Source organism: Mustela nigripes, chromosome 6, assembly GCF_022355385.1.
Source record: "Mustela nigripes isolate SB6536 chromosome 6, MUSNIG.SB6536, whole genome shotgun sequence".
In the NCBI taxonomy this organism is placed as follows: Eukaryota; Metazoa; Chordata; class Mammalia; order Carnivora; family Mustelidae; genus Mustela; species Mustela nigripes.
In genome coordinates, this window is record NC_081562.1 from 66,060,812 (window position 1) to 66,083,235 (window position 22,424).

The 22,424-nt window shown below is 33.4% G+C and overlaps 1 protein-coding gene across 3 annotated transcripts in view; it reads right to left on the reverse strand.

Annotated features, from left to right (window-relative positions):
- The window catches only part of CCDC91 (coiled-coil domain containing 91), a 361,761-nt gene that overhangs the window by 189,679 nt on the left and 149,658 nt on the right, over window positions 1–22,424 (reverse strand). For all 3 annotated transcript variants that reach the window (XM_059402736.1, XM_059402735.1, XM_059402734.1), the window contains exon 7: window positions 18,665–18,742. In XM_059402736.1, coding sequence (XP_059258719.1) covers window positions 18,665–18,742 — 78 coding nt within the window. The remainder of the gene's footprint in view (window positions 1–18,664; window positions 18,743–22,424) is intronic.

The window sequence follows — 22,424 nt, forward strand, 5'->3', positions numbered from 1 at the left end:
CCTCCACTGAGGTTAAGTTTGGTGGGAGGGATAAGAAGGGACAAGCCAAGTCGTTAGTTCCAAACCAATCACTAGTATCTAGCATGCTGTTAGGCCAAAGTCTATTGGCAACAGCAAACATCTGTATTTGTCCAGGAAAAATCTGATCACACGATAAAAGCTGGAATTTATGAGAATCCTTGTTCAATCAAATAACTGAAACTATAAATTTATTTCATACCTTTGGGTTAACAAAACAATGGAACTCAAAAAAAATATATATGACAGGTCTTACACATCTTAATATTTAGTTCTCCCTTCTCTACATTAAAAGTCAGCAATCTTTAATCAAGGAAAAATATCAAAAGAAAAGAAAACAAAGTTGTTCCCCCCTCCTTGGAGCAGAACTTTATACAATACAAGTAATTCTACACCCTGGGAAAAATTGGTCTCCTAGATGTAAAATGCTCTCCCTTACAAAACAGTACAAACAACTCAAGAGTTCAAATAAAATACTAGCAAGTAGATGCCTTTGAAAAATGGAATACAGCAGGCATGTGATACTCTAGCCCAGCATTTAACATATGGTACATTGCTAAAATTCAAAGCAATCCTTAACAAAAGGTAGTTCAGACATAATTAAACTTTACATAAAATGCAAAAGATGGACACTCTCAATAAAGCTGAGGTTCATTAACATGGGAAATGAATATATCAAGAATTTTAATCAAGATAACTTCAGAAAAACTTCAGTTTATGTAACAATTTTATATCATTTTCTACCATGAGTAGCAGACACCTCATGTGCCCAATACATTAAAACTCTGGTGTATCTTAGCCAATAGTCTCATACTTAAACAATAAGAAGAGAAAACAAATATATCAGAAGATTCTCTTTGTGAGATGTTCTTAGACTAGAGAAGAATCTACCCACTATTCTTATTTTCTCATTAAAATTGTCAAGATAGTACTTTAAGCACTACTCATGTGTCAAGCACTCTTTGGGTTTTAGCATCTGGTTTATAATACACAGAATTAAAGATCATCACAGCAGTCAAGATTCAGAAACAAAATAAAAGAGGAATGGGTGTGTGTGTGTCTAAATGTCTATTTTAGTGGAGACACCTTGCGATGTGCAGATATAGTTTTGTAAATACACTTTGCCTGGCCAAATGTGTGTACACAAAACATTAGGGGGAGAAAGAAAGCTCTAAATTTTGAGAAGTCTGAATACAAAACTTTTCTAGTTTTAAGATGAATGTGATGACCAGGAACTAATTTTCATATCACCAAAAAACTGACACAAAAAAATGTTTAGATGAGGAACCCACAAGAGGGTCTAGACATATAATACATGTTAAGTCAGTACAGTTATAAATTAATTGGTGTTTGCATTTTTCTTTTTTGCCTTTTTCAGGCTATTCTGATCACCATTTTTGCTAATCTGTCAACTACATCAAAATTTAATAAATTTCAATACTTCTAATGCTTGCTATGATTTGGAAGATATCTAAATTCCTTACGTTTAAACAACAAAAATAGAAAATAATTTAATCTTAAAAATAAATACAATGTGACAGAACCAAGAAAATAACCTGTAAATGTAACTTTTTAAATTAAAAACTTGGTATAGAAGATTTTCAAAAGGGAAAACTCTTTTTCTAACTTCTCTACCTTAAAGCAAAAACCACACACACACACACACACACACACGCACAAGGAAGGGTGGGGGAGTCTGTTGTCACTGTCTGTATACAGTAGCAAAACAAAAATTTTAACCAAGAAATATGTTCCTATCTTATTTGTGTCAAACTGGGATTTTTAATGAACTAGGCTCAAAGTAAGATAAAATAAAAACAACATGTTGAACTTGATTTCTTGAGTACTTTCAACTCACTGTAACAGCATGTTAGCAATAGTACCAGCTTTGAACTTCAGCACACTGAGTCAACTACAGCTTTCTTTGGAAAATTCTCTCCCAAAGTTACTTAGAATAAAAAGAAAATTCATTTTAAGAATGTGTCAGCATCTGAAAAACAGCTTTAGATCAAGGACTTCTACACACGCATTAACTGAATCCCTGTATAATGAGATACTTCTGAAAAGAGAAACAAGCAACAAACACATCCGTGTAAGAGGTGGAGAGCAAGATACTTTCTCTTTAAAAAATAAGACACCTTATTCCTTAAGTTACAGAATTATATCTGTTTTAGCAAATACACCTGTATTTTCTCCATATATGACTTTCTCTGATAGTCCTTCGTTGCTATTATTCCAATCCTCCACTATAAAGAAGATTTTTCTTACTGTGATCACTAATCCCACATTGGGAAAAACAGGACACAAGTTCAAAAAAAGGAAAAAAAATGCTGAATAAATTCTAGTTTTTTGGTCACAGCTAAAACTTCTGTTTCTTTTTTAACTTTCAAAACAAAGAGAAGTCCATCCTACAGTCACTGAAATTCTGTTAGAATATCTCTCATCTTTCTTGTACAGAAGAATTTCCCAGTGATTTCAACGGGAAACACACACATATACACAACCTGGACAGGTTCAATATTAGATGACAAAAGTGGGGAAATAATGGCAACAGGCTGAAACAGAATATTCTGACAGGCAAATAAATATAAAGGAACAAGACAATGATTAACTCACACCTACCACAGGGGCAGCAGAATGACTTTTAGAACTTTAAAGAAAATACGGATACTTATATACCACCAATTAACAAATGATTTAGAATTTTTGGAGAGAAAATCTGCCTTGGCATATGCATTTTTTAAAAATCATCACAAGGCACCTGGGTGGCTCAATTGGTTAAGTGTTTGCCTTCAGCTCAGGTCATGATCTCAGGGTCCTGGGATCAAGCCCTAAGTTGGGCTCTCTGCTCCATGGGGAGCCTACTTCTCCCTCTCCCTCTCCCCCTCCTTGTGTGCTCTCTCTCTCAAATAAGTAAATAAATCTTAAAAAAAAAAAAAAGCATCCTGAGTAATTTATTACATACTGCAAATGATGGGAACCAAAGGATTAAGAAATCCTGGTCAGTGAAAACTGTTAAAGTCATCTTAAGCAAAAAAGCATTACAGTAAAGCAACTACTCATTAACTTAAAAAAAATTAAGATAGTCTACATCATGGATAATAATCCTTGTCAGAGAAGACTATAGACATAAAAGAATTGCTAAGTCTGAGCCAGTGCACATAACGAAGAATGACAATTTAAAGACAAAAGCCCAATGAAACAAGTGAAGGAAAATTCTTATGTAAACAATCTTAGATGTGGCATGCTCCTATGGAAAGCCTTCCAAGATCTACATTTACTTTACTGTTGTTAATTATCAGTATAAAAGATTTTTAAAATCATGACATGGAAGAAAAAGTAAACAAAATAAGTAAATATTATGGGAAAAGTTGGCATATATAGCACATTAGCTTATTTTGAGCTTTGTTTTCTTCTGTACTTTAGCAGAATTTCACATGTCCTTTCAACAATCTGGAGCAAGCTATTTATTTTCTAAATGATCAGAAGAATGCTGGCTTTTTAACAGGAGCCCAGGAATATGTAGGGCTGGTCCACAATCTCTTTCCCTTAAGTGGATAGTTCTAAAAATAAAACTGAAATAAGAATTCACAATGTATCATTTTGAAAAGTAAACTCATTACTAATCAGCTGTAAAATAATGGCAATGCATCAAAATTGCTATGCTAGAAAATTGGTATACCAATGATAACTATAACTAGTATTTATTAACGGCATTATTATTAGCCAAGTAATATACGTTATCTCACTGGATCCTCACAATGCTCCTATGAATAGGTTCTATGGTTTATTCCCCCTTTTACTCAAGAGGAAATTAAAATTCATATGTAAGAAACTGTCCAAGGTCATCCTGTTCCTAAGTATCAGAAATGGGGCTTTGATCAAGGCCTAACTGACTTCAAAATAATCAATTAGCTCTACTAACAGAAGTACTTGGCAGTCCCAAAGTAGGAAGTTTTGCAGAAATGCAACAATCTTTTGGGAATTCATAGGTTAAAAAAATATAAATTATTATATATCATTATTAAAGGTAGAAAAAAATAAGAATATGAGTACATAAAACATATTAAGAGTACAAACTAACTTTGGAACTCCAAGTTGTTTAAATATGGGTATTTACCAAGTTCCTGCAGTGGATGGTTTGAAGTTGTAAAAATGAGAAGTTACAAAAAGAACTGAATTCCAATTTGATGAGGTCAGCTAACCCACTAAACACATGGATACCTTGTTTTATTTTTCTTCATCTCATTTTGCTTCACAGATATTGCGCTTTTTATACATTGAAGGCTTGTGGCAACCCACGTGAAGCAAGTGTATTAATGTCATTTTCTCAACAACATTTCTTCACTTCATGTCTTGTGTCACATTTTGGTAATTCTCATTATTTTAAACTTTTTCATTATTATTATACCTAAATTGCAACTATTTCCTAAAAAAAACTTTAGCAGTTGAGGAGTTCCTTCCTGTGGATGAGCAAAGAAAGTGGTTTCTTGAAGTGGAATCTACTCTTGGTAAAATGCTGTTGAGAAAGTTGAAATGGCAAGAAAGGGTATTACATCAACTCAGCTGATAAAGCAATAGAGACTTTGAGAGGACTACCTCCAATTTCAAAGGAAATTCTACTATGGTATCAAACAGCATTGCATGTTACAGAGAAATCATTCACGGAGGAAGAGTCAATCAATGCAGCAAACTTCACAGTTGTCTGATTTTAAGAAATGGCCACCGATGCCCCAACCTTCAGCAGCCACCACCCTGATGAGTCAGCAGCCATCAACATCGAGGCAAGACCCTCCACTAGCAAAAAGAAGTTATAAGCTGAAATCTCAGATGATGGTTAAGCATTTTAGCGATAAAGTATTTTTAGTTAAGGTGCACACTTTTCTGGAAATAATGCTACTACACACTTAACAGACTATAGTATGGTGTAAACATGACTTTTATATGCACTGGGAAACCAAAAAATTCATTTGAATCACTTTACTGCTACATTCACTTTACTGTGGTGGTCTGGAACCACACCCACAATATCTTCAATTTATGTCTACACGGGGCTAATTAAAGGTGAATCAGAACTTTTAATTCTTTGTGAAAAGTTGAAATCATAACACAGCTTATTTCTATTTTTTAATTAGAAACTGTTGATCACATGATTTGGGAGCTTTAATAAGTGCTATTTCATTTGAGTGTATTAGGTGCACAAATGTGCTAAGCAAATGAATTAGAACTTAAGGGGTTTTTTTTTTCCTTTCATTTGATTACCAATGTAAAAAAAAAAAAAAAGATTAGCATTTAAATCATTAAGCTTTAAATTAGTATCTGAATCCATGGTAATTTGCTGAAACAAAACCCAAAGCATATTCTAAAATTTGTAAGTGGTATGATATCAGAATTTACTCATGTAAAAAAAAAAAGTCACATTTTAGAAAAGCACTAGAAAAAGAAATCAGCAATGATCCAAAGGTTGATGTACTCATATACGACAGGATGGTGTACACAAATCCTCAACTCTTGTCAATACAGAGCGAGATACAAAGAATGTCATGGCTCCTAGATATTCCCTGATCCCAGGATAACTTGTTAAGTGAAGAACATATGTAATAAGTAATCACTATTTTAATACGTATTAAAATAAATAAGGAGGGGTGGTCTGGGATTTCTGGAATGGTAACGTTAAGAGCTCAGAGAATCCTCTAACCTCATGTATCTTTTAAGCAAAAACAGTCATTCAAAGTCTCTGGACATTTATCAAAGGGCTTACAATAAATTGAGCAGCATTTATTAAACAAAGTTTATAGAAACCTTGTAAGAACAGAAGGAAATTATGATACTCAACCTAGAACTTCACCCACTCACCCACAGCTGAGCCTTGCAGAAGAACCATTTCAACAGGCTCAGCAGCTGAGTGACAGCTCCCATCTTGCCCAACCTATTAGTGTAAAAATCATTCCTGGTGGTCTTGGCAGCTGGTGAACATTAATAGATCCTATGTTCCACAGTTCTATGCTGCAGAAGGCTTACATCACATGAATAGGGCAGCTGGTAAAAAAATACAATTCTTTTCTGCACAGCTCTGTATTGCAGGACAGCTGCTCAGCTGGGCTCAGAAGACAAATGCCAGTTCCCATCTCTAGCACATTCCTGAGGTAAAAGAATTATTCCAGAGATATTTAACAGCTTGACAATCCCTTGACAATCCCTTCCTCATGAACTCTGTATTACAGAAGATCTATACCGAGCAATGGTGGCAACCATGCAGCAGAATAGTACCTATTCTCTTTCCCTCATGCATAGCTGTAACTGTAAAAGGAGGATCTGGGTGAGGAAGCCAATGAAGAGCAAACTAAGCATCCTATTCTTCCAGGGCCTGTGCACAGTCCATAGGTTCTACGACAGGGAAGGGCTATAGCAAGACTCTAGCATACAAAGCACCCATATCAAAGGGAATGATCTATAACTGATGTATGAGTGAATCAGGCTGGGGATCAAACATTAGAGCAATAAACTAGAAACACAAACATTAAAGCAATAAACTAGAAATTAGCAGAAACTAACAGCTACTTATGATAAAACATAGACAAGTCAGAATCAAAAAATAGAGTCCAGGAAAGAGGTAGTTAAAGAAAGCATGGTTCTAAAATAGTCATTTCTTGTAGTCAGAAATAGTATATAGTATGTAAATATCCATTTTACTCTACAAAAGCTGCACAATTCAAAAAAAAAAAAAAAAGAACTTCACTAAATAATCAACAAACAAAAGCACAAAGTCTCCGGAGGACTGAACACAGAAAGTTGCTACTATAATAGTTTACCTAAAATGTCTAGTTTTCAATAAAAAATTACTAGACATGAAAAGAATTATTAAACTGTGTCACATACACAGGGAAAACAGGAGTCAGTGGAAACTGCCTTTGATGTGGTCTAGACGTGACTTAGCAGAAAAAGACATCAAAGCACCTATTGAAAAAATGTTTGAACTAATGAAAACTATGCTTAAATAATTAAATAACATCTCATAAAATACACACTATCAATAAAGAGGGATTTATACAAAAGAAACAACAGGAAATTCTGGAGTAGAAACGTAGAACAAAAAAATGAAAAATTTTGTAGGTAAAATGCTATCAAACAGCACTGCATGTTACAGAGAAATCATTCATAAAAGAAACAGTCAATTAATGTGGCAAACTTCACTGTTGTTTTATTTTAAGAAACTGCCACAGCCACCCCAACCTTCAGCAGCCACCAGCCTAATCAGTCAGCAGCCATCATCATCGAGGCAAAACCCTCCACTGGCAAAAAAGATATTATGGCTAGCTGAAATCTCAGATGATAGTTAAGCATTTTTTTAGCAATAAATTATTTTTTTGTAGCTTCTAAATATTAGGTTTGAACTGAGAGAAAAATAATCAATAAATCTAAAGAAATATCAATAAAGACTGTGAAACCTGAGGAAATAATGAGGAAAAATGAATAGAGCCTCAGAAAAGTGTGAGACAGTATTAAGCAGACCAACATGTATGCAGTGAAAGCAACACAAAGGAAGAAGAGAATAAAAATATTTAAAGAAATAATGGCTGAAAACTTCCCACAGTGACAAAATAGAATCTATACATATAAGAAGCTCAATGACTTCAATGTAGGAAAAACTAAGAGATACACACCCAGATATATTACACTCAAAATGCCAAAAGACAAAAACAGAAACAATCTGAAAACAGTAGAAAAATGATTCATCACATACAAGATAACCACAAAAAAAATTAAGAGCTTACTTCTCATTAGAAATAATGAAAGAGAGAAGGTAATGGGATAACATTTTCAAAGTGCTAAAACTAAACAAAAAACCTGTCTCACAAGAATCTTATATCCAACGAAAGGAAACAAAATAGCTTTTAAAAGTAGAAATCTATCTTTAAAGAATGAAAATGAACAAAAGGTACTTCAGGATAATACATTGTTAGCAGACATAACTTACAGTAAATACTAAAGGAAGTTCTTAAAGTTAAAACAAGTAAAATCAGACAAAAACTCAATCCACATGAATAAAGTATGCCAGTAAAGTGAATCATGTAGGTAGTTTAAAAAGACAATATAATTGGTTATTTCTGCTCCGTTCTTCTCTTAATTGATTTAAAAAGCAATTACATTTTACAAAGGTGTATAACCGTCTTTGTACAAGAGACAGTTTAGATTCAAAGATATAAACTAGTTCAAAATAAAAGGATAGGATAAGTTTTATTTTTAATTTTTTAAGGAACCTCCACATTGTTTTCCGAAGTGGCTGCACCAGCTTGCATTCCCACCAACAGTGTAAGAGGGTTCCCCTTTCTCCACATCCTCTCCAACACTTGTTGTTTCTTGTCTTGTTAATTCTGGCCATTCTAACTGGTGTAAGGTGGTATCTCAATGTGGTTTTGATTTGAATCTCCCTGATAGCTAATGATGATGGATGAGACGGGCAGAGATTATGCTGAGTGAAATAAGTAAAATAGAGAGTCAACTATCATATGGTTTCACTTACTTGTGGTACATAAGGAATAACATGGAGGACATTAGGAGAAGGAGAGGAGAAGTGAGTTGGAGGAACTCAGAGGGGGAGACAAACTATAAGAGACTGTGGACTCTGAGAAACAAAGGGTTTTGGAGGGGAAGGGGGTGAGGGATTGGGTGAGCGGGATGGTGGGTATTGTGGAGGGCACGTATTGCATGGAGCACTGGGTGTGGTACATAAACAACGAATCCTGGAACACTGAAAAAATTAAATTTTAAAAAAATTAAATATAATGGGAAAATGGGAGAATGATGGGAAAAGATACACCATGCAAATAAAAAACTATAGCAGAGCCGGAGTGGCTATATTAATGTCAGAAAAAACAAACAAACAAACCAGATTTTAAAAGGAAAAAAAATCATACCAGAGCATCTTACAAGAATAAAAAGGGTCAATAATTAGGAAGATAGAATACTTAAAAACATATGCAGTGAACAAAATACCCCCCAAAATATATGAAACAAAACATGACAGAATAACAAAGAGTTCAACAATAATGGATATTTTGATATCCATACAATCAATAAACAGCAGAAAAACTAAGCATATTACCAACAGCAGATGGAAGACTTAAACAACACTATGAACCAACTGAATGTACCTGGAGACATCTACAGAGTATACCCCCCTCCCAGTCAAAATCATCAAAGTGAGTTTTCCAACCAAAGGAAATTAAATTAGAAATTAGTAACAGCCAGAAATTTGGGGAATTCATATATATAAATTATACAACACTTTTCTAAAGAAACAATGTATTAAGGAAGAAATCACAATGAGGATTATAAATTCTTTTACATGAACAAAAATGAAAATACAACATACAAAACTTATGGGATGAAATTAATAAGAATCAAGGGGAAAACATAAATGTTTATATTAAAAAGAAAAAGATATTAATCAGAAAAAAGATATTACATATTTCACCTACTTATCCATTTTAACAAACTAGAAAAACAACAAAGTTAAGGCCAAAGTAAGCAGAAGGTTGTGCAAAATAAAGGTTAGAGTGGATATTAGTAAACAAGAGAATAGAAAATGGCAGAAAATGAACAAAACCAAAACTTAATTATTTGAAGACACAAACAAAATGAAGAAAACTTTAGATAAATTGACCAAATGGAGAAGAGGGAAGACTCAAACTACAAAAGGAGAAATGAAAGAAGAGATAGCGCTATTTACCTTATAAAAATAAAAGCACTGTAAGAGCATACTATAAACAACTAATGCTAAAAATTAGATCACTTAGATATAAGACCTAAATTCCTAGAAAAAAAAAATTACCAAACAAACTCAGGAAGAGAGACCACTAACAGGCAATTGAATTTATTTAAAAAACACAAAACAAAAACCTCTCACACAGAAAAATCCAGTATCACATGGTTATATTGGTGAATTATACAATTCTTAATAATTAATAATGATCCTTTACAAACTCTTCTAAAAAATTAAAGAAAGGAGAACATATCCTAACTCATTTTGAGTAAAGTATTATACTGATAGCAAATACTATACTGATACTATTATACTGATATTGGGTGCAAGACAACAAAGAAAATGATAAACCAATATCTTATGAATAAAGATACAAAATACTAAATAAAATATTAACAAACTGATTGATGCAACACATAAAAAAATTATACACCATGACCAAGTGAGATTATCTCAGGAATGCAAAACAGATTTAACATCCAAAAATCAAGTAGAATTATAAGGAAAAAATTATCATTTCACAAAGACACAAATAGCACTAGGCAAAATTCTGCAACCTTTCATGATTAAAAAATGTTTTCAACAAACTGGAAATAGAAAGTAATTTCTTCAACCTAATGAAGATCATTTATAACCCACTTGTAACAAGATACTTAAATGGTTAATAACTGAATGTTGTCTCCCTAATATCATGTATGCTCTTGCAGCTCTTATTCAAATTGTACTGGAGGTCTTTCCAGGACAATCAGGCAAGGAAAAAAAAATGAAAGGCACCCAGACTGGAAAGAGGTGCAGGTGGCAAGTGGCATGATCTTATATATAGAAAATCCTAATAAATCTATTAAAAAACTATTAGAACTAATGAACATATATATCAGAACAAATAAAATCAATCCTGTTATTACTAATCATATTATTATATGCTAGCACTGAAAAATCTGAACATGAAATTAATAGGAACAATTCTTTTATAATATCATTAAAAAGAATACAGTGAAAACTACAATAGATCATAAAATAAATGGCAAGATATTTCATAATTATGTATCAGAAAACTTAATACTATTAAAATGGCAATACTTCCCAAACTGGTCTACATATTCAATGCAAATACAAATCAAATCACACTAGGATGTTTTTCAAAACTCATGCACTGATACTAAGACTTATATGAAAATGTAAGTGACTTAGAAAAGCCAAAAAAATTGGAACAACAAAAAAGTTGGACAATATACATTTCCCAAAACCAAAAACGTACTATAAAGCTACAGTAATAGAAAGTGTAGTAAGAGCATTAAGACAGACATATAGTTCATTGAAAAGGAATTAAGAGTCTATAGATAAATCCCCACAGAGACGGTTAATTTTTGACAAAGGTCCCAACACAATTCAATGAGGAAAGGACAATCTTTTCAACAAATGATGTTGGATAGCATCAACAATGTGCTGAATATGCACATGAAAAAAAAAAAGAACGAACGAAGAGTTCCATCCCTTCTTCATATCACATACAATAACTCAAAATGGATCAAGGACTTAAATGCCAATTAAACACACTAGCATGGCTAATTTTTTTTTTTAATGGAAAAAAACAAGTGTTGGTATGGATGGAGAGAAACTAGAACCCTTGGTCACTGCTGGTTGGAATATAAAATAGTGCAGCCAGAAACATTCTGGTAGTTCCTCAAAATGTTAAACACAGATAGCTATACAACCCAGTAATTCCAACCCTAGGTATATACCAAGGAGAATTGAAAATATACACCACATAGTGTTATTTCCAATAGTCGAAAAATGAACACAATCCAAATGACCATTAATGATGAAAGGATAAATAAAATGTGGTATACCCATACGATGGAATATTACTGGACAATAAAAAAGGAATGAATACTAACACATGCAACAACGTGCATGAACATCGAAAATACTATGCTAAGTGAAAGTCAATCAAAAAGATCACAAACTAAGGATTCTATTTATACAAAATGTCCAGAAGATGCAAATCTATAGTGACGTAATATAGATTAACGGTTACCAAGGGCTAGAAAACAGGTGGTTGGGCAAGGAGTGAAGAATGACTCTTAAAGGATATAAGGTTTCATGCAGGGTGTTGAAAATGCTCTGAAATTACATTGTGGTGATGACTGTATAATTCTGTGAATATATTAAAAACTAGAGAATTATAAACTTTAAATTGGTAAATTCTGTAATATGTGAATTATATCTCAATAAAGATGTTCAAAACAAAAATTATAAAATATTAAAATATCGCTAGCTTACTCAAAATCAAAATACATCATTACTAAACTTTTCTCTGTGGTGATAATTACTGATTACTTCAGGCTCTTAGAAATTGCAGCAACAAATGGAGAAAAAGCCTTTTCTATTACATTTTAAACTTATTACGGTTTTTGAAATACAAATAAAAAGTAGCTCCAAATGATTCTGATAGTTTATAATTTTGCAACCAAACTCTAAATAAAGAAATCTCAAGTTTTACCATGGAATAGATTGTAGAAGTAAATAAATCTGCGATACTACCAAATTTAAAAAAAAAAAAAAAAAATCACACCATTGCTGGTGTTAGCCTTTTACCAGTTCAAGTTAAGTTTATGTCTGTCCCTCTACCTTGTTTACAGTATAATTTTCTTGTTTTACTTTTTCTTTCTTTTTAAGATTTTATTTATTCATTTGAGAGAGAGAGCACAAGCAGGGAAGCAGCAGAGGGAGAGGGAGAAGCAAACTCTCTGCTAAGCAGGGAGCATGACTTGGGGCTTGATCCCAGGACCCTGAAGTCATGACCTGAGCTGAAGGCAGACACTTAACCCATTGAGCCACCCAGGCAGACCTACATTAATTTTCTTCAATTTTCCTTTATATACATTAAGAACCACATTGAACAATGTTACATATTTTTTAATTTAACAGATATAATTTAGAAAATTTAAAAAAAGAAAGTCTATTGCATTTATCCACAACCTTGTCCTTTCCTTTGTTCTTTCCTAATGTTCCAAAATTCCTTCCTTTATTAATTTCCTTTGGTTTGGATAACTTCCTTAGCCATTCTCTTAGAGTAGGTTTGCTATGACAAATCCTCTTACTTTTCCTTTATCTGAGAACATCTTGATTTCTTCCCTTCATTGCAGAAACATATTTTCATTGGATATAAAAATCTGAGTAGACACTTATTTTCATTCAGAGTTGTTCCATTTCCTTCTGGCCTCCCTGGTTTCTTTTCTTTTTTTTTTTTTTTTTAAATTTTATTTATTTATTTGTCATAGAGAGAGAAGCGAAAGCAAGCACAGGCAGACAGAGTGGCAGGAGAGGCAGAGGGAGAAGCAGGCTCCCCGCCAAGCAAGGAGCCCGATGTGGGACTCGATCCCAGGATGCTGGGATCATGACCTGAGCCGAAGGCAGCTGCTTAACCAACTGAGGCACCCAGGCGTCCCAGCCTCCCTGGTTTCTGTTGAAAAAATCCAATGTAAATCTAATTGATTTCCTATAGGTTAAATGCCATCTTTCTCCACTGCTTTCAAGATTTTTTTTTTCTTTGTCTTTAGTTTTCAGATGTTTGACTATAATGTGTGTAGCAGTCAGGGTCCCTAGAGAAATAGAACCAAAGGATGTGTATATATAGAGAAAGACTGACTTTAAGAAATTGGCTCCCAGAAAAGTGAACACTGGCAAATTTAATTGTCTGCAGGGTAGAATGGCAGAATGGAGATCCAGAGAAGAGCCAATGCTGCAGTTCAAGTCTAAAAGGCTGTCTGCTAGCAAAATACCTTATTGATGAGGGAAAAGGTCCTTTGTTCTATTAAAACCTTCTAACAGTTGGGTGAGAATCACCCACATCATGGAGGGCAATCTGCTTTACTCAAGGTCCACAAATACAAATGTCAGTTCATCTTATGTGGAACCAATCCTAACAAAAATATCCATAATAATGTTTGACCAATATCGGGGCATCATGGCCTAACCAACTTAACACATAAAATTAAGAATCACAATGGGTCTTAGTGGTTTTTATTTGTTTTGATTTTGATATTATTATTTTGGTTAATCCTGTTTGAGTTCACTCAGCTTCTTGAATATGTAGTTTTATTTCTTTAGCCAAATTTGGGAAATTTTCAGCTAGTATTTCTTTGAATATATTTTCAGCTCTATCCTCTTTCTCCTCTTTTTCCAGGATTCTGATGACATGAATTTTAGATTTTTTTGTTATAATCACACAGGTATCCCTAAATCCTTGCTCACTTTTTTTTGAGTCTATTTTCTTTCTATTGTTCAAACTGAGAGACTTATATTTGCTGTTTTCAAGTTCATTGGTTATTTCCCATTTTTCCATTATGACATTGAGCCCATATACTGAAATTTTTTTGTATTGTATTTTTAAGTTCTAAAATTTTCATTTGGTTCTTTCTATATATAATCTATTTCTTTGCTGAAGACTTTCTATTCTTTTGCTGAGACTTCCTATTTTTTTCATTTGTCTCAAGCATATACATAATTGCTTGTTAAAACTTTTTTATGATGGACACTTAAAATCCTTGTTAGATAATTTTAACATTGGTGTCACCTCAGTGTTAGCTTCTGTTCATTATCTTGTTTTCACTCAAGATGAGATATTTTTGTTTCTTTGTATGGCTACTGATTTTCAGTTGAAATTTGGGTATTTTAAATCTTGCTTTAGGCAGACTTCCTCTGATAAGACTTACTCCAACAGGGCAAGAGGGGAACAGCCAGGCACTAAATCCAGGTTCCTGACTTATTCTCCACCGATACTCAAGGCAGGGGAAACAAGAATCACATTATTGCTGGACATGGTTGGGAGTTCAGCACACAAAGCCTTCAATGACTTCACTCTGGCTGACAGAAGCAGGGTTGCCACCTTATTTCTCCCCAAATAACCTTCATTGACACTTTAGAGGGCTGACCTTATTACCACTGAGCAATAATGAAAGCCTTGACTTTCCTTAAACATCTGTTGATACCTTGATAGTACAGAAAGTGGCTCACTACCATCAGGGTAGGGTGGAAGTCTAGGCTTCCTACATGGCCTACCCTGACACTTGGGAGGAGAGGATTTATTGTCCAGTGGGACTGAAAGTCAGCCTTCTCTGAAGCCTCCCAATGGAGAAGAGGAAAGCTATCTCACCATAGCCTAGGGAAGGTGAAAGTCTACAACCTTAACCAGCTTTTGTTGGCTGGCCTGGAGGGTAGTGCCACATTTTGTTCTAGGTGTTTGGTGGGAGTAGAATGGTTATTATCTAGGAGTCTTGCCTGGAGGCTTTCCTGGTCTTTTGGATGGAGATAGCAGCCTTTTTTTAGTATTTGTTATCAGTGCCTATTTGGTACTTCTGGGTCGTTCACTTCTCCAGAACCTAATCAGCCAAATTAAGGAAGAAAATCTAGGGATCCTAGTGTCATGTAGTTACCTGGATCCCAGAGTCCCTAGGCAGTCTGCCTTCTGTCTTTCAGGATTTTAAGTCTGTTCTATACATAATGTCCAAGGATTTTTTTTTTTTTTAGCTGTATAGCAGGAAAAATAGCGGGGGCTAGAGGGATCTAGAAAGGTGAGTGGGATCTACTTCACCTTTCTGGAAGGAAAGATTAACATAAAAATAATGCATCTTCCTGCCTATTAGTTTTTAGGCTTTTTCATTCTTACCTTACTTCATTTGTATTTTTCACTATCTTTTCTAATGATTTTTTTTTTCTCCATATTCTTCAACTCAGGTTGGAGGGGGCAAAATAACTTAGAACATCTAGTCCAGGATAACCAACCACATGAATATAAGATCCTTAAAAGCCAGGAATGGTAGTAAAAAGGTACAGATTTCTCTAGTCCAGTTGCATATTTGAGCAAATGCCTCCACGGGAAGCTATGGTTTTCGGTGACTTACTACCTACATACGATCTGTGCATGTGCATGGGTGGATGTGTAATATATATTCCATTGGACCAAAGATCTATCTTCTTCAGTGCTATATCCTCAAGAGTCTTGGGCATAATAAAGGAAGTCAATGTTTCTTGAATTAAGGAAAGAGTAAATCAAAGAGAATGTTCATACAACTTCTGTTAGCAATAGTAATTAGAAGTTGTATTTTCATTTGTTTTTGAGCTATCCAATGATTCATAAATCATCCATCAAATATTTATATACTTTAGCGAAAGGAAGCTTTAAAAGATATCAACAAAAAGTAAGTTACTGTCTAAAAAAGAGACACGTAATATAGTAATTATCACAAGACCATCTCAAGTTTGAATTTCAAATGGAAAAAAAATACATTGTTTCTTTTTCTGTTCCATAGTGGGTCACAAATCAACACTTAAATCATAAAGACATCTAACCTACAAGGAAAACAACGCCTCTTCTTCCTACCTGAATTACTTTATTTTTTCCTATCTTACTTTGAAGTGGATTTTCCATATGTTTTCAGAACACACCAACTGAAAATGTTATATAGTTAATGTATCAGATCTTATTCCTTCTCACAGTAATATAACATCATTATACAAAAATATGAAGATCATCAATAAATCAATATGGAATGCTATATGAAATGTATTTATACAAAGTTCCCTGCTACAAAACTTTATCTAGTTTATATTAACTGACAATAAGTATATGACAAATTAAATATAACTTTGTAACCTATTTGACTTGATTCCTAACCCTGTTAAGCAAATCATGATACCTAATGCTTAAAACTTTAATCCTTTTCAAATGGACATCAAATAATGCAGACAAAAAAGAGGTGAAACGAGTAGCTCTCAACCAAGTTCTCCAAATTACAATTTGTAAAATGTATTGGCAAAATTCTCACTTATGCTTTTAACCTCATTAGTTGTCAGTATCAAAAGCAATACACAATAAACATGTTTTCAGCAAATTAAATACATGGAGGTAGAATCAAAAAAGAATTAAAAATGTCAAACATGGAGCTTTCCAGAAAAACACAAGTTCAAACACAATGTAAATGCTTTTAAAACATTTGAGAATTCATTAAAAAAAGTAAGTAAAATACAAATTTACCCAAGAATATATCATCTAATTCACCAGGAGAATTATATAAATTCCAGTTTTCTAATTCTTCCCACCCTTAGCTTAAGGAGGGGGAAAGATGATAGTTCAAAATAGATCCTATACTTTTAGCCAATTTAATAACTGTTAAGCTGATCTACATTAGTAGAGCTAGAAATTCATAATATTATAAAAAAAGCCAATAATCACAGCTGCAAAAAGCTGACATTTTTTAATGACCATCTTGACAATGGCACTGGTTTCTATATTGGGTGTGGTCATAAAAATGACCTTTTATGTCCCAACACATATCTACTATACTATTTACCTTGGGTTTTAAAAAAAGAAGTACTTTTAGTTAAATTAATTCTGGATACACTTCTTTTTCTACTTTTATCCAAATGACTTGTCATAAGAAGCTTTTTGACACTATATTACTAGCTAACTAAAATGACATTAATTTCTACCAAGTCCAAGGATGAAGTTTAATCAACAGAAAATTTCTGTATTTTGGGATGCCTGGGTGGCTCACGGTAGGTTAAGTGGCTATGTTCGACTCAGGTCATGATCCGAGGGTCCTGGGATCAAGCCCTGATTCGGGGGACCCTGCTCAGCAGGGAGCCTGCTTCTCTCTTTTCTGCTCCCCTGCTGTGTTCTCTCTCTTTCAAATAAATAAATAAAATCTTAAAAAAAAAAATTTCTGTATTCTACATGTGGTAGAAGATTTTTTAAAAAAACATTTACTGTAGTAATGAGTAACCAAAAACAAACTAAATTCTTACTTATACTGGTACAGTTAAACCAATTATGGTATGTGTGTATACACACACACACACACACACATACATATACATCCTGTGGAATACTATAGAACAAAAAATAAGTTCATATGTACTGATACTAAAATACAAATCATATTGAATAAATACAGAAAGAAATAAAAGAATGGATTGAGTAGAATTACCCTGTAAAAACAAATCAAAAAATTATATAATACAGTATTAGCATATGTCCATATGCAAAAATGGAGAAAATCCTCTAGAAGGCTCACATCAAACCACTAATAGTGCTTACCTCTGGCGAGAATTGTTTGAATTTAACTTCAGCAAGAATGTATTCCTCAATTTTTTGTGGGGAAAAAAAAAAATGACCTACCATGAAATTTAGGGGGAAAAGGACTTTTTTTTAGCATGAAAATCTTTATTTTCAGTTATTACCCACCAATAAGAGAAAGTTAGGTTCACAATATTGGCTCTTGACACAATGTGAACTAAAAAGCAAAATTACATCCATCAGATACAACTAATGGACCAACTTTTTGAAGTTCAGACTATCTTGAAAGCTTGCAACATGCCAGTCCTCAGTTTGCTTTAAATGATTAAGCTTATGCATAGAATCAAAGAATAATGTGCTGTGTATCTCTGATATTGACATTTATCCTGATTTACATAACAATATTCATACAAATTTTTTCTCCTAATCCCCTTTACCCACAATATTTTTCAGATGCATATATCATGCTTTTTTTCATCTAAAAGAGGTAGAAACACAGTATAGATGCAAGCTAATCTAGTAATTAATTCTATAGAATTTTGTTCTTGAACTTCGTTAGCTGTAGATTCTATATGCTGGATGCTGTTCTCCAGTGCAGAACAGCATCCAGCACTACCTAGTAATCTACTAAGTAAGCTTTCAACAAACACTTAATGGTCAATTGAAAAGAATTCTATACTAAAATAAGACTACAGTCATTCTATAATTGCATATGTTCGCATGTGCCAATGTGTCTAAGCTTTTTTCCTAAAGTATGCCGCAGTTTAAAAGACAGAGAAAGCAGACTCCCAAACCTCTACCTTATATTCATCCACAATAATGCTGAGAGCTTCATGACCAGCTTTCCTCATGTCTTCCAATTCTTGTTTGTGTTTTTCCTGAAAAACAAAAACAAAAAAATGAAATCATGGTTTCTTCTTTTGTTTACAAAATAAAACCATTGACTCTTGCATCCGTGAATGATTGGATGGTTTGTGGCATACTGATGCTGCTAAAAACAATGAGAAAAAATAAAGTTCTCTTTAAAACCATTAGGGAGGACTGAAGCAATGAAAAACAACAGGAAAACAATAACTGCGAGAGGAAAATCATACTGAGAGGTGAGATAACACAGAACAATGGTGTTATCTCTTGGGGCATATGGAAATTCTGCACCTGGATCAAGAGCCAGGAGGGACTATTTTACTTCAATAAGCTCAGCCCTCTACATATTTTTTATTAATTCTCCAGTAATATATACATACCAATAGTTTAATACATGACACATACCAAGTTGGAGAACTGCTGGATTAAGGTGACCAATCCCCCATTCTATCTCCTTAGCAAAGGAATAGATGAACTCTTACAGAATGTTAACATTCTACAAAGCCGTTCAAATTTTTCAAACACTCTGTACAGTTTTCAATACAAAAGTACCAAAGCTGACAACAGATGAGATCAAAAACACAGAAAACAGAAAAGACAAAAGGAATAGGCCCATGAATGATTTAGATATTAATTATCAAAAAGTTTAAAATATGTTACGATTCAGGGGCACAGTTGGTTAAGCATCTGACTTTTGGTTTCAACTCAGGTCATGATCTCAGTGTCATGAGATCCAGCCCCAGGTCAGGCTCCACACTCAGTGCTGAGTCAGCTTGGGATTCTCTCTCCATTTCCCTCTCCCTCTGCCCCTCCTGCTCATGTCCCCTCTCTTTCTAAAATAAGTAAATAAATCTTTAAAAAAATATGCATGATTCATATGTTAAAGAAAGTATAGAAGAAATGAAAATGGTAGGATACAGATTTTCATCTGAGAACTGGAATTCATGAGATAGAAATTTTACAGCTAATAAATATGCAGTATTAATAACTCAACAGATGATGTAAACAGTAGATGAACACAGCAGGAAGCAGGATTAGAGAACTAAAAGCAAGTGGGGGGGTAAAAGAGATTAGAGTGAGAAGAGGAATAAAACTATGGGAAATATAAAAAACAAATCTAAAATGACAAATGGGACAGAGTAAAAAGATTAAATAGACATGCAACAAAAGAATCATTTAAAAAATAATCCAAAATAAGACAAAAAATGAAATGTAAATGTAGCAAGATGATAAATAAAATCATGGAGAAAAATGAAAATTTATATCACACATGAATTAGGACATTACATGAGCCTACAGCTATTTCTAAAAAACAAAACATTAAGATATAAATGTATCCAAAAACTAAATTTTAGATAAAATAAAAAAACTCCTAAGAAAAAGCACAACTTACCAAAATGTTTAAAAGATGAAATTAAAAAATCTTAATAGTCTTTATGTAAGAAAAATTGAATTTACTAATTAAAAAACAAACAACAAATAAAACCACAAGAAAACCTCTGACCAAGGAATTTCTAAGCCTAGATGACTTAACAGGTGATTTTAATAAATTTAAGAAAGAAATAAGAGGAATCTTACACAAACTCTTCCAGAGAATAGGAAATGAGGGGATATTTCCCCACATTATTTTATTAGGACAGCATATCCCTTATACTTAACTCTGCAGAGATATTTAGAAGAATAAAAAATTATGAACCACTCTTTTATAAGTATAGAAACAAATTCTAAACAAAGTATGAGCTAATTGAGTCTAACAATATATAGATAGAATAACCTCTCAATCAAGGATTTACTTTAGGAATATCAGCTTGGGAGAAGTGCTAAACACTGTTTCAGGATTGAATCACAAAAAAATCTTCCATACAATCTTCCATGAACTCCTTTTCTACCCCTACTTGCTTGCTGGAAGCCAATGCCCAAGATGACAACAAAAGCCGGGTTCTGCAGAGGGCACAGCCTCTGCCAGCTTGAAATCCTGCATGATTGCAAGGAATAACTGCATCATCACCTCAATGGACTTTGGGAGAAAACTAAGTCTCAACTATATTTAGGACAAAAGATAATAATAATTTTTGTCCATTTACTGATTCCACTTGCTCATTTATCATCTGTCCTTAGTTATAGTACCTTACTGATTTGACAGGTTCTATTTCATTATTATTAATATCAAATTTCCCTTCCTGGGATATCCCTTTATATACCTTAATGTGGCTAAATCACTATTTCCCAAAATTGCCACAATATTTAAAAAAAATCACCAAGGGCACTTGTTATAAATATGGATTTTTGTTGGTGTAATTATCAATCTACGGCTCATGGCAGCAATCCTTCTGGAGTCACTTTTCCATTTCTTTGAGAGTTGTTTCCGTAAAAACTAAATAACATAACAGTCCAATTACCTAGTTATTCAAGTTATGTACTCTATTACACTAAAAACAAGGGAACAAAGAAGGGCATCACTAACAACTCATCATTTGGGATCTCCCATTCATGTCAGGTTTCATCACCAAAAAATTGAGACTTTCATAAAAGAACCTATGGAGAGCAAAAAGCATTAATCCATGTGCTAAAAGTACTAACATAGTTTTTCTCTTACTTTTCAAGATTAAAAAACATGTAAATAGAAATAGATATTCTGACATCTCCTTTCCACATCATAGTGGATCATCTCACACAGTTCTTGGAATGCATATGTTTGTTTCACTTTCAGGCCAGTGATATAGAAGCAGCTCACATAAAATAGGCAAATATGGTAAAACTGTGGACATTAACAACATACTTTAACATATTAAACCTCAGACAAACCCAGAAGGAAATACCTTGAACTTAACTAAAACCAGCATTTTCCAAACTTAACTAATCAAATACTAATTTACTTTTTTTCTCTCTTAACAATACTTATTATTAACTAATCTCTTCAGTTTAGAATTGAGAAAAACTGGGAACCAAAAAGGTTGAAAAGCTATTTAAATTAATTAGTCTGAGAAAAAAATTAACCTATATCCATTAAGTAAAACTCAGAATGTATTCTACTTTCATCTAATTAATTACAAATTAGAGATGAATATGAATCATTGCAATATCAAGTTTGATAATTCAGTAACTATAGTCCTGAACAAGGACATAAGTCAAAAAAGTATTGGTGTGCTATTAAAAAAGCACAATGTACTAAGCAATGAACATAAAAGGCATTTTTTTTTAAAGATTTTATTTATTTATTTGACAGAGAGAGATCACAAGTAGGCAGAGAGGCAGGCAGAGAGAGAGAGGAGGAAGCAGGCTCCCTGCTGAGCAGAGAGCCCGATGCGGGACTCGATCCCAGGACCCTGAGATCATGACCTGAGCCGAAGGCAGCGGCTTAACCCACTGAGCCACCCAGGTGCCCCTAAAAGGCATTTTTTTAGAGACATTTCATAAGTAATTGAAATGCTCTATGACACATTTTAACTGACAATGAACATTTTATAAATGGCTATATCTTCTAGAGAAAAGGAATATTAATTCAGTGCTTTGCATAGTATCTGAAAACATATCAGCTATTAGCAAATATGCTGGATTATGCTGAAATTCTCAGTACTGACATAATGGATTTCTATAATCATTCTAGATATCTGTTATCTAGATATCTAGATATCTAGATAAATTCAAAGATAAATTTTGACTGTTATATTTAATATGTACTTCATAAATTTTTAA